This window comes from Rhinatrema bivittatum, chromosome 9, assembly GCF_901001135.1.
Source record: "Rhinatrema bivittatum chromosome 9, aRhiBiv1.1, whole genome shotgun sequence".
NCBI classification, from domain to species: Eukaryota; Metazoa; Chordata; class Amphibia; order Gymnophiona; family Rhinatrematidae; genus Rhinatrema; species Rhinatrema bivittatum.
In genome coordinates this window covers 161,926,146-161,940,313 of record NC_042623.1, presented here as the reverse complement: position 1 = coordinate 161,940,313, position 14,168 = coordinate 161,926,146, and the positions used below count along the sequence as shown (strand labels likewise).

The window sequence follows — 14,168 nt, the reverse complement described above, 5'->3', positions numbered from 1 at the left end:
GCCAGGCCGAAAGGTAGAGCCCGGAACTGGTAATGGCGGCCCAGTACCGCAAAACGTAGACAACTCTGGTGGTCTTGATGGACTGGAATGTGAAGGTAGGATTTGGAGAGGTCCAGGGAGGTTAGGAACTCTCCCGGTTGCACTGCCATTATTATGGAACGGATAGTTTCCATGCAGAAGTGTAGTAATCGTAGATGACGATGCTCTTGAGGTCCAGGATGGGTCGGAACGACCCCTCCTTCTTGGGCACGATAAAATAGATGGAATAACACCCCGTATTTAGCTGGGGTGTAGGCACCGGTGATATAGCCTTCAGACTGAATAATCTTATCAGTGTGGATTCCACTGCCAGTCTCTTGAGGTGAGAGAGGCAGGGTGATATAAACTTGTCTCGAGGAACGCTGTGAAACTCCTTCTCGTATGATGTTTAGAACCCATTTGTCCGACGTGATCTCGACCCATCGTTGGTAGAAGAGGGCGAGTCGACCCCCTATTTCCTCTTCCTGTGGATGGGTCTGCCCATTCTCATTGGAAAGTTCGGGTTGAGCCCGCACCCGGAAACGTTCCTCTTTTGGGTTGTCGGTTGCAAAAAGACTGAGACCTCCCGGACGATCATGCTATCTGGAAGGACGGATTTCTCTAGGGCCGGAAGCGTTGGGAACCTCTGCCCCGTGTTCTACTGGGAGAGGGACGCTGGGATCTCTTTCCTGTCTTCTGTTAGAGGAGGCACTGGAGATTCGCCCCACTTACTGGCTAGTTTCTCCAATTCGCTTCCGAATAGGAGAGATCCCTTAAATGGCATTCTTGTGAGGTTCGCCTTAGAGGTCGCGTCTGCTGACCAGTTGCGCAACCATAATTGTCTTCTGGCCGCAACTACCAAGGCTACTCCTCTGGCTGAGGTACGCACTATGTCTGAGCTTGCATCTGCCAGGAAGGCTGCGGCCAGCTCGATCGCCTCTCCGGAACTCTCTGTCTCTCTCTCGAGAAGCAAGAAGGAGCGGGTCACCAGAACGCAGCAGGAAGCGATTTGCAGTGTCATTGCAGTCGAATGCTTGCTTAAGGATGGATTCTAATCATCTATCTTGAGCATCCTTTAATGCTGCCTCTCCCTCAATGGGAATGGTTGTTCGCTTCGAGATGGCACAGACCATGGCGCCCACTTTTGGGAAATGCAGGCATTCGTTGGTCGCGGGTTCCAGAGGGTACAAGGCTTCCAAGGCCTGTACTCTTTAAAGTTCGCCTCCGGGGCATTGGATGGCTTCCAGCATCGGAAAATAGCAAGAGGCCTTACGAAGGGATACCAGGATGGGGGTTCTTCTTTGGTTCCGCCATAGGGTCCGTGCCTGGGATCCCCAGAGTCTTCAGAGTCTGGGAGACAAGGGCTGGCAATTCATCCCTAAGGAAGAAGCAAAGCATGGTTCTTTATGGTTCCAGACCTGGAGGGATTTCCCCTTCTTCCAGTGAGCCCTCATCGTCATCTGTGATGTCTGAGTCCCTGTCAAGGATACTTTTGGTGAGAGGAGGCATATCTCGAGGCCCCCGGACAGGGCCAGGGGGATCAGGTGCCCCCGGCTGGGATCCCACCCGGGTCGTGACTGGGGTTGACTGCACCTGAACAAAGCGGGACTTGAACCCTGGTCTCCTGGTTCATAGCCCACTGTTCTAACCACTAGGCTACTCCTTCACTCTGCTTCTCTATACGTATCCCTTCAGCTGTTGTACTATAATTACCCATACTCTGAATTGTACCCCTACTGTGCTTTTCATATATTGTAGAAATATCTGCTATATGCTTGCAACATGCTTTGGACTCTTCTTTGAAGTGTGCCATAAACAATGATTGATTTGACAGGAAATGCTAAAATGCATTTTCCAGTTTAAAACTGCTGAACTCAATTACACTCCTCAAACAGTATTTATTTAAGCATTTAGTTTCTTGACTGTTGAGAAGTGTAATAGAACATGTTCAATGTCTCATCTTCACTGAAAGGTGTACCTGGTTATTTAATAAGAATGTTTCATGCCTGCTCTTTCATTGAGTTTTATCTGACAACATACTGCAGAAGTTGAATTCTTTAATTACCTTTATTTGGACCAGGTCCCTGCTGATTTTGGCTGAGCGGAGGGATGCGTCCTTGTGAGCCCTGCTGCCCTAGTCCTGGAAGCAGAGGTGGAGGACCCTGGTTTTGTCCTCCCTGCAAACAACAGATCAAGTGTTTGAGTTAGTCTGATTTCCTCAGCTCCTGCATTCAAGTCTAGGCATAGACATTTTGTCTACACAGATTCAAAATCTTGAACTTAAAGAGGAATATAACAGGCCCGACATATCCCAAAACCAATCACTTCCCTCTAATATTCAACTCATAAATGTAGATTTAAGGGAGTAATACAGTTAATAATACAACAGTATCAGTGAAAGACAGACAGCATAGTGTTCTGTAACAATAGGAAAACAAACATGATTACCTTGGTATAATGCAATTTACTATTGCTACTACTGAACACAATTCTTTGAGGCTGATGAAAATGTAAAACCAAATTTTAAAGTGTCTTTGAATGCATCTGTTGATATCTTCACATTGCTAACCTAGCTAGAAGAGCAGTCTGTTTGCCAACACTAATCTCCACAAATATGGCGTAAAAAGGCGAGGTAATGTGATGGGACAAAGATTTTTTTTTTCTCATTGATGGAAAAATGCCATAACGTAGTCATGTCGAACATCTGAATATAAAATCTGTTTTTTTCAACTACCCAATTCTATATGTAATATATGTAATAATCCAAAACATCCCATAAACTGTAATCAGCTTTGAGGCCATTCTTGGTAAAAGGCAATGTCTATAAATATATATCAAACAGAATAATTTGCCCCAAGTCATAATCCATATATAAAACTATACACCTACGGGTAGATTTTCAAAGGGGTACGCGCGTAGGATACGCGCGTACCCCCTGAAAACCTACCCCAAACCCCCCCCTGCGCGCGCCGAGTCTATTTTGCATAGGCTCGGCGGCACGCGCAAGCCCCGGGACGCGTGTAAGTCCCGGGGCTTGCATGGAGAGGTGTGCTGGGGGGGCGTGTCGGGGGGCGTGGCAGTCGTGACGCAGCGTTTCGGGGTGTGGCGCGGGTGACGCGATGTTTCGGGGGTGGCACCGCGGGCATGGTTTCGGCCCGGGGGCGTTCCAGGGGTGTGGCCGCGCCCTCCAGAACAGCCCCTGGGTCGGGTGATGGCGCGCCAGCAGCCTGCTGGCGTGCGCAGATTTACGTCTGCCTCCGGCAGGCGTAAATCCGGCGATAAAGGTAGGGGGGGGGGGTTTAGATAGGGCCGGGGGGGTGGGTTAGGTAGGGGAAGGGAGGGGAAGGTGAGGGGAGGGCGAAAGAAAGTTCCCTCCGAGGCCGCTCCGATTTCGGAGCGGCCTCGGAGGGAACGGAGGCAGGCTGCGCAGCTCGGCGCGTGCAGGCTGCCCAAAATCGGCAGCCTTGCGCGCGCCGATCCCGGATTTTAATGGATACGCGCATATCTATTGAAATCCCGCGTACTCTTGTTCGCGCCTGGTGCGCGAACAAAAGTACACGCTCGCACAAAATTATAAAATCTACCCCCTAGTGAACAAGGCTCTAATATGTATGCAAAATTATCTTATTCACAAAACAGTAACAGTTTTCTTTAACTGCAATTTATCTGATACTGTGAGACTGAATGTCAACAAATGATTATATTTTTAGTTCAACTTAGAGGCATTGCTAGATATTTAAAAGATTCAGGGCACTGGCCCAGAGATCCTTCCCATCCATATAACCCCCTCCATCCCCATCTCCCCAAAGTTTGATAATTAAACTGAAGATACAGTAAGTGGAATATAGGCTTTCTACTTCCTTACCCGACCCCCTCAATATCACTACTTTGTGACTCTTCCCTACCTTTCTTACATCTATCTTCCAGCCCAACTAACACATACCTCCCCAATCACCCAGTTCCCTCTGACCCCCCCAATGTTCACTCAAAGTTCCTGCTCTCCCCCCATTCTACTGCCCAAACCCCTGTTCTGTTTCTACTGGTGCACTTCTTATTTCAAAGCAGGAGGTGGCGTGGGGAGCAGCAGCAGTGGGCATGCTCAGAGTCCCGCCACCTGCACTGCAGTTACTGCTCCATGTCTGCGCTGCTGATAGAGCTGGAAAGTAGGCATCACAGAGTGCCTCTACCACTCTCTACCAAGCCAACCCTCCCCCCAGGGAAAGGAGGGGATCTGGTTCTGAGTGCAGTGCAGGTGACTCAGAGGAAAATCCTTTTTTTTTAGCCTGCGGCAGAAGAAAAATGGGGCACTGATCATCAAACTCCGGGCAGAGGCCCTGTAGCTCATAATTATTAACTTGTTATATGTACAACGTTACTTCTTCCCTTAGTTATCTTATACTAGTTCATAATTATTACTACCTTGTTCTATGTACAACGCTCTGACGCTTTGTTTTGTTTTCCTGTAAACCGACGCGATGTCCTAGGATGAACGGCGGTATATAAAAACCAATAAATAAATAAATAAATATCCCCAGATCTAACAATGCCTCTGGTTCAACTACTCATGGCTTATGAAATCTGCCATAACTTATGTAACGGATCATTTTTTAAAATTACAATGTAATGTATCTGGATTCTGTGTTAATAATCACTATTCTAAAATTTTAGATGTCAATATTCAAAGGTTTTGTCCAGTTAACTTTTGGAGTTGCCCAGACAATTCCTGAGATTTGAATTTACATCCCCACCCCCGCCACCAGTGAAATTTTACCAGGCTAAAATTTGTCTGGATGAAAAGAAGCACGACGTGGCTAAAATGTATCTGGTTAGTGCCCATTTTCAACATTAGTTGGATAAACAGGCAGGTCTGCCTGGTTGGAAAAAAATCAGCATCCTAGCATTGACTGGACAGCTTTAGCCAGGTAACTTTAGCTGGGTATATTCAGCGGCAGACTTACCCAGCTAAGTCCCACTGAATATCCAGGTATGTTTACTAGGGATGTGAATCGTTTTAGGACGATTAAAATTATCGTCCGATAATTTTAATATCGTCTTAAACCGTTATGGAACACAATACAATAGAGATTCTAACGATTATCGTTATAAATCGTTAGAATCGTGAGCCGGCACACTAAAACCCCCTAAAACCCACCCCCGACTCTTTAAATTAAATCCCCCACCCTCCCGAACCCCCCCCAAATGACTTAAATAACCTGCGGGTCCAGCGGCGGTCCGGAACGGCAGCGGTCCGGAACGGGCTCCTGCTCCTGAATCTTGTTGTCTTCAGCCGGCGCCATTTTCCAAAATGGCGCCGAAAAATGGCGGCGGCCATAGACGAACACGATTGGACGGCAGGAGGTCCTTCCGGACCCCCGCTGGACTTTTGGCAAGTCTCGTGGGGGTCAGGAGGCCCCCCACAAGCTGGCCAAAAGTTCCTGGAGGTCCAGCGGGGGTCAGGGAGCGATTTCCCGCCGCGAATCGTTTTCGTACGGAAAATGGCGCCGGCAGGAGATCGACTGCAGGAGGTTGTTCAGCGAGGCGCCGGAACCCTCGCTGAACGACCTCCTGCAGTCGATCTCCTGCCGGCGCCATTTTCCGTACGAAAACGATTCGCGGCGGGAAATCGCTCCCTGACCCCCGCTGGACCTCCAGGAACTTTTGGCCAGCTTGTGGGGGGCCTCCTGACCCCCACGAGACTTGCCAAAAGTCCAGCGGGGGTCCGGAAGGACCTCCTGCCGTCCAATCGTGTTCGTCTATGGCCGCCGCCATTTTTCGGCGCCATTTTGGAAAATGGCGCCGGCTGAAGACAACAAGATTCAGAAGCAGGAGCCCGTTCCGGACCGCTGCCGTTCCGGACCGCCGCTGGACCCGCAGGTTATTTAAGTCATTTGGGGGGGGTTCGGGAGGGTGGGGGATTTAATTTAAAGGGTCGGGGGTGGGTTTTAGGGGGTTTTAATGTGCCGGTTTTGCGATTTTTCACGATTTTTCACGATTTTTCACGATATTTTACCCCCCCAAACGGCAACAATACGATTCCCTCCCCCTCCCAGCCGAAATCGATCGTTAAGACGATCGAGGACACGATTCACATCCCTAATGTTTACTGCTTATCAGACCAATGAATATTGATCTCATATTGATCATCATCATCATCATCAATACAGTTTGTTTTGATTATTATGAGGGCAATCTCCGAAGCCAGTTACATGAATAAATAGCGATTTACAAATAAAAACTGGCTGCCCGAAAACCATCCTCCTTCAATACAGATAAAATTACTTTAGCTGAATTTAAGGGAGGCATTCCCAAGGGTTTAACACACACAGACTGAATTTTCAAGTCTAGATGTGTTATTTTCCATAAAAAATCTACCCACAATCAAAGCAAGTGCAAATATCCACAAGTATTTGGTACCAGCAGCAAGTTTCAAAGTGAAATGTACTCCCAAGGCATACAATTTGAAAACTGACCATGGACCCAGGACAGCATCACTCCCTGCCAACCAGGACATAAACTGCTCCAAAACAATGTTATATCCTGTCCAGTACCAAAACAGTGTCATACTGCCCAATACCACAGCAAGCAAATCCAAGGAAGTTTCATTGCCTATACTCATTGATTCAACTATATTTATATAACTGCCATGCTGCCTGTTATTAATAACATTTAAATCTAAAATACTGTTACTCCTGCTCATTAATTATATGGAGATCAAAATTCAAAAAATTGGTTTTTGTCCATATAACTCTTCCCCTTTAAAAATATGATTTCTTCCTCCAGTTAACTTTGTTTGTACAAAACGTTTATGCAGATAAAGCTACCCAGACAAAAAAAAAAGGGGGGCGGGCTTAAGGAGGTATGAGCTAACATATTTAGCTAGTTAGCACCATATTGAGAGCTAGCCAGCTAAATTTGTACAGGTAAGTTGGCTTGCACATATAGAAGGTGTAAAGTTATCCAGATGATGTTATCCGGATGGTTGGCAGAAAACCTATCTGGATAAATTCTGCCTGTCATTTGGATATTATCTGAATATCTTACCCACTTGCTCGCTCATTGAATCTAGACCTTATTAACTATAATTAGGATTCTCAACTTTATCCTCAAGAGTCACCAAATAAGTCCAATTTTCTGAGTAACCAAAATATGCAAATTAATCTAATTCTTAGAACAAGTGCATGTAAATACATCTGATGAATATTTATTCCAGACATCTGAAAACTAGGCCCACCTGTTCAGGACCAGAGTTGAGGACCACCCTCCCCATCGGATTCAGGTATCAGCTTATGTAATCAAAGCAAGTGTACCAAGTACCAATGAATGCCCCATATGCAAAAACTGCCCAGAAGAGCATCACTGCCTATCTGTTTTTGGAACAACAATTATACCCATACTCACCTGATTGAAAGGTGCTCGAGGTCCATCACCCAGCAAGGATGCTTTCTGTGGTTGAAAAGGAGCTGGACCTTGAGGAGGATGTGGCCCTCTTGGTGGATTCTGTTGTCCCTGAGGTCCTGTTGGCCCTTGCATGCTTCCTTGAGGAGGGGGTCCTGGTTGTCCCTGTGAACCTGGTGGTCCACGTATTTCCTGAGGGGGCCCTAAATTTGATCCTTGGGCAGGGGGTCCCTGATGCCCTCTCATGTCCTGTGGACCTTTTGTCTCCCCCCTCATTTCTTGAGGTCCTCTCATATCCTGTGGGGCCCTCATGCCTTGGGGGCCTCTCATATCTTGGGGTCCCCTCATGCCCTGTGGGCCTCTCATGTCCTGGGGACCCCTCATATCCTGGGGACCCCTCATATCCTGGGGACCTCTCATGTCCTGGGGACCCCTCATGTCCTGGGGACCCCTCATGTCCTGTGGGCCCCTCATGTCCTGGGGTCCATGCACCATCATTCCACCCTGGGGATGGGGTCCTCTCATGTCGGGTGCTGGGTGACCCATCATCATTCCTTGTGGAACAGGTCCCTGATTATCTCTGGGACCCATAGGCCCCTGCATCCCTCTAGGATTCATTCCCATTAAAGGTCCCTGAGATCCCATTGCACCCTGCATTCCATGAGGAGGAAATCCTTGCATCCCTCTAGGACCAGGTGGACCCTGTAGACCTTGGGGGCCAGGAGGCCCTTGAGGACCTAAGGGACCTTGGGGGCCAGAATTACCTTGGGGGCCTGGTGGCCCTTGAGGACCCATTGGTCCATGTGGTCCAGGGTGCCTCTGCATATTCTGATGCATATCTTGAGGCCTTTGCATGCCTTGTGGAGGCCCTTGTGGACCTGGTCCCATGAATCCCTGCGGTCCTGCAGAACCCTGAAGCATCGGAGGACCCTGAGGGCCCATCTGTCCTTGAGGTCTGAACTGTCCTTGTGGGCCTAGTGGCCCCATCTGTGGTATATTCATTGGCATCTGCTGTGGTGGAAGGGGCTGCTGAAATCCTTGAGGGTGTTGTGAAAGCGGTCCCTGCCCTGGAAAAGCTTGTGGTCCAAGATGAGGGCCTCCTTGCGGTGGGGGTTGAGACTGAGGCTGTTGTGGTGGTGCCTGCTGCTGTTGAACCTGTTCTGCTTGCTTCTGTGCAAGCCTCTCAATCTTCAGTTGCTGGAAAAATAAAGGATGTTTTGTAAGTGGGCTACACCTGAAATAATCTGAAACCAACAAGTGGTCAATGGCAGTTCAGCTCAGGATTTAGAGAACCAAACTAGGGTTCGGTTTCAATCTTCATATTCACTCACTGTGTGCCTTGGGCAAATTATTTAACCTTCCTAGGCTCAAATGGATTTTATACTCATTGTAACCAAACCAATTAACTCTTACAGTGCTGTATGGACAAATGGAACAATGTAAAAATATACAGTGAAAAAATAGGTTGGAGTGAAAAACTAAATGCTGTTATATTTATGTGTTTAGGGATTGTCCCATGATCATAGGACAATACAATATATTTACACTGGAGAAATTCTCAGTAGAATAAATTATACCTGTAAATCAAAAGGTATGTTTGTAATGCTTGTTATGCCAGTGTGGAAGTATAACTAAAGTTAAATATATGATAAGATTTATGGACATACACTTTTTAGCAATGATTAGTGTTATCAATGAATTGGAAATTAAAACATCTGATATCTACATATCAATGGATTATTGTAATGAGAAATAGATTGTGAATGGAGAAAACCGTGCACCATGATAAAAGTCAATCCAGCCTTTGCTAGAATATTTGAATATTCAAACACCTATTTGACAGGTATCCTAGGGCAGAGTTTCCCAACCAGTATGCATAGAAAAGTTACCACAATCTTATGCTCATGTCCAGACCAGCACCTGGGCTCCACTTTCAGCATCTTGCAAAAATAAGAGACACCAGCAGAGGTCCTTAAATGTGCAGGAACTCCTTTCTGAATACCCGTGTAGTCACGTATACCTCTTCTTCCTTAAGCTCTTAAGTATGGGAATTAACTAGCAGCATGCAGGGCACGGATAGCAAAAGCCCTGTTTTGTACAGCATACATTGCATACAGCACCTCTACCTTTGAATGTTCCACCCTCTGTCTTAACTCCAGACTGAATGAGATAGAAAGATCAGGCACTAAACACTAGATTGACTTGCTCTGAATGTTGGAAGCAGCAGCATTGGAGTAGCTCTGGCAGTCCTATGCAGCAGCCAAGGTAACTACCTGAGCCAACTGTCTGCACCATAAAAATTTCTGCTTTTTCCTGTATATAGAGGGACCTGGAGTTTGAGAGTGGGGAGATCTGTTCATGACGCAAAACTGAGGGGACAGGATAGAAAGAGGAGTTTGTGTGTAGTGAGGAACTTGGGGTAGGAAAGTAGCAGGAGACGACACTGTAGAGTAGAGGGAGCAGGAGCATCTGTAGGGTGAGGAGCTAGGATAGGTGAGTGATGTGCCTGGGCTTAAAGGCAGCTGAGGGTGGAGTGTGAAATAGCGAGCCCCAAGGCAAGACTCTTCTCTGCACAATGATGAAACCAAATTGTGGCTGAAGCCCAAGGAAGTGTTACTAAAAAATCCGCTGAAGAGATGAATAACCCATAAATGCTACTTGGACATCATCCTCCAAGTGCCAGAGGAGCCATGAAGATGGTGGAGAAAATTCAAGGATAATGACTGCAGAAACAAAACCAGCATCTTTTGAAAATTACTACAATATATGCCATTGAATTGTCTGCAGAATTTACTTGCTTATATGCACTTTACTCGAGGAAATGACTTTTGAAAATTGCTATGATAGAATGTAACATTTACATGCGTAACTCCTCAAAATTGACTTCCCTAGTGAAGTTAAATGAAGTTAAGCATATTCATATTCAAAAATTTTTAACAGGCATCTTTGTTTTTTAAATACTGTACAATCAACCCAGCACTCCTTGCAACATACAGTTGTTCTCATAAGTTTACATACCCCTGGTAGAATTTGTAAGATGTATAGCATTTTAAGAAAACATGAGTGAAGAGACAAAACACATCTGTTATTTTTAATGTGTTTTAAATTAAACTATTATGAATCACAGAAGAGTACAATCAGTAAACAAACCATAGCAATAAAGGAAATAATAAAGTGGTCCTGTTCAGAAGAAACACAGACACTTAGTGGTGAGTTGTGAATAATTTGGGACACCTTTTTTCATGACAAAATCACAGAGATTCACGATCATTATCCAGCTGAATTAAGTTTAATATCATTGGGAGAAGGAGATGACTGTGAAAAATGGGAGGTCCTGTATAGCCTGCATGGAGACCTCTTTTAAAATGGCATGAGGTCTCGTTACCCCCTCCCCTCTCGGCCAGAGCATCATCCTCAGCATCGGGATTTCTACTGGGCAATGGCCCTTCCCAATGATGTGGTTGATGGGGGGGAGGAGAGGGAATCGCCCCATGACATGATGGAAGGGTATCACGAGGGTTGACTCGTGCGACAGGGGATTTAAATTGCTAGGTGGTGGCAGCCGCCATATTTTCAGGTTTACTGCGATCCCACCCGCCTGCCCTGGATTAGCAGCAAGGTGTACCCAGGGTGGTAGGGACACGAGGACACATCTGTTGCAAGCGATATTGGTTAGTTAGTTAAATAGGTTAGTGAATTATCTCTGTTGTGTTCTGGGTATATGCTTTTGTCGCAGCTGGAGGGGAGCAGGGGTACTCGAGCCGGTAGGCATCTTAGGCGTGGGTTGGTGCCAAGGATTTCGGTGAACAACATGTCCTTTGGGGCAGTAGGGGCAGTTCCAGTTGGGCATAACTAGCCCGGATGTCAAGGCGTCATTGCATGGATTCTTGGGGTAGGGGTTTGTCAGTGGGCAGAGGCTGTCTTGCTTTGCCAAGGCAGATGGTGGTTCGATGCCGGTGTCATACAGTAATCATGGGTGGCTTGGGTACTGGGGGAGCAGTCTATGTCACTGGTCAATAAAGCTGCAGCCTGTTTTTTCCAACACAGTTTTCCTGGTATTATTGACTGTATTCCTGTGTTTACGGGGGTTGCATTAATGGCTAGGTAGGGGCATGGGGGAGCAAGGTTATGTGAGCTGCCAGTGTTAATGGGGAAACTTTACTGTGGTTACATGCAGCGAGATAACTCAGTTTATTGCTGCAATGAACAGCTCTTCCTGTCTGCTGCACCATTGTCTCACAGGAATCTTAAAAGCTATTAAGGATTGTTCTGGTTCAGACAAACATCCGAGTTTGCCATCCAGGCAGATAAACTTTCTTTCCAATCAGTCCTCAAGACAAAGATTCTTTAAGTTTGAAATTATTTATTGTACAGGTAGATTCTACTTACAATTGTTGCATCTCAAACGTAAGCCCCAAGGCAAAGCTCTTTGGTAACTGGGGACAGGGTAGCAGGAGGGAGAAGGAAGTCTCTTGAGTTGCAGGAGTTAGTTTATGGTGGAGGTAGGGAGCTTGAGGGATATGAGGCTGATTTAGTCTTCAGAAGAAGGCAGTAAAAAAGAAGGTAAAAACTCGATCGTTTCAGGAGTTTTACAGAGCGCTGCTGGCTCGGAAAGAAGTGTGGGGTGAACTGAACTCTCGTCGAGAGCTGCTGAAGGAAACGCCTCCACAAGCTGGGGGCAGGGAGCAAGGTCCAATGGCAGCGAGCCTAAGAACCATGTGATACAGGGGGGGGGGCATGAAGGGCAGTCTCTTGAGCCTATAAGGCACCTAGGAAGACTCAAGTTAGATTGAGGGGCATTCAAGCTCTTCCGATAGTGAGAGAAAGTGGAGGGGGGAGGGAGCTTCTCTTAAGGGCAAAGGCTCCTCTTAAAGGCAAGGCTCACAGACTTATCATGGGTTACAAAAAGTGTTTCAGTATCAAGAATCCTCAGAAGGGAAGACTGCACTAAACACAGTTAAACTATAGTATATACAGATACAAACATGTACCCACTGCTGGGGACAGAACAGGGATGATGTTGGTTTGTTCATCTCCAGAATTGTCACTTTATCACGCTCAAGGAGATGCCTTCCAGCCCAATTAAAATGCATAGTTGTTTGCCCAATCTTGAAAATTTAGATCGAGCACTTCCCTCTAATTATTGTCCAGTTTCCTCAATACCATTTCTAACAAAGGTAATTGAGGAAATGGTGCTAAAAAAGCTGCAGGAGTTTATAGACAACCTTGAAGTTTAAGATTGATATCAATTTGGCTTCCATCCAGCCCATAATACAGAGACTTTACTGTTGTCCAGTCTAGATGTATTTCAAAAAGGCTTTGATGAAGGAACGAGATAAGTATCAGTATTTCTAGATATTTCTGCTGCTTTCGATACTCTAAATCTTGATTTATTGTTGGCACCATTATCAGAATTGGGGATATATGATGCTGTGTTAAAGTGGTTTAAATTGAATTTGAGTGACTGCCTTCAGCAAGTAACGGTTCAAAATTCCACCTCCTTATGGATCCTCTTAGAAACAGGTGTCCCATAGATATCTACCTTGTGAGCGACCCTATTTAATATTCCTCTATGTCCCACCTGTAGACTGTTTAGCTGAATTAGAAATAGAATATATGTTATATATGAATTACATACAATAATTGATCTCTATGAAAACTACCCTCTCAGAGACAATAAGTAAGTGGCAAAATGCACCACAGTAATCAGGCAACGCATATGTGCAAATAAACTGGCTGTGAATGTGGAAAAAACTAAATTATTAGTGCTGGCCAGGACCATCAATACAGACATTCCTCCTTTATGGGTGGATGAATGGTGAGGACTCTAGGAATCATTTTTGATTCTGTGCCAATGCCCCTGCAAGTGAAAGCTGCAGTGAAGAGCAACTTTTCTCTACGGACAAGCACAACAAACAGCCACAGAAGATGGTGAGGTCACCCAACAGTGCCATTTTTATCTCAAAGCACAGAAAGTTTTACTTTGCCTTCTGAGAATGTACGGGTCTTTCAAAGCTAGCATCCTCATGTGTGATTGTTCCTCAGTCTACTTTCGCCTGCACAGTGAACGATCAGAAAAACGTTTTCTCACAGCATCACTATGTCAAGCTTCAGGAAAAGACATTTCTTATCAGAACGACTGGAGTCCTTTTAAGGAATGTAAAAAATTTGGATATAAAGTGTCCATATTGGATTTTCATTCACTTTGCCTTAAATGCTTTGGGCCAGACCATGATATAGCAAACTGTGGCATCTTTGGACGAATGTCCCTGAAAGCATTTAATTACAAGGAACGCCATTTAAAATATGAGCAACTGCGCTCATCTGACTGGAGTAAGCCAGAAAAAAAAAGTCAAAATTGACTGATCGTGAAACTCAACATAGGCGCTAGCCATCACCAATGCCAAAAGGTGATAAAACCTCAGCTCTGAAGCTGGGAATCTTCAGTACCAAAGAGGTACAGAGCCATTCTGTTGGTGGAAAAATCTAGGAGTCAATAACTACCGGTACCAAGGACACACAGCACTGAACCATCAGTGCCAAAACATCCTCGGAGCCAAGAATCACCTGCACTGAAAGAACAGAAGCATCAGCACTGAAACTTTGGTGCTGACATTCACAGTTGCCAAAAAGACAGCACTTAGAGCTGGAAACATAGCACCAACATGCCAGGAGAAAGCTCTTCAGAGCTGAGCTCTTTCTCAGAGCGAGTTAAGATGGGGAAAAACACCAACAAAACAAAGCATACACATTCA

General features: G+C 45.8%; 1 protein-coding gene across 3 annotated transcripts in view; it reads right to left on the bottom strand.

The window, feature by feature from the left end:
- Nucleotides 1-14,168, bottom strand: part of WDR33 (WD repeat domain 33) — a 414,563-nt gene that overhangs the window by 41,723 nt on the left and 358,672 nt on the right. For all 3 annotated transcript variants that reach the window (XM_029615296.1, XM_029615295.1, XM_029615297.1), the window contains 2 exons: nucleotides 7,417-8,610; nucleotides 2,084-2,195 (listed from right to left, as the gene is read on the bottom strand). In XM_029615296.1, the coding sequence (XP_029471156.1) occupies nucleotides 2,084-2,195; nucleotides 7,417-8,610 (1,306 nt within the window). The remainder of the gene's footprint in view (nucleotides 1-2,083; nucleotides 2,196-7,416; nucleotides 8,611-14,168) is intronic.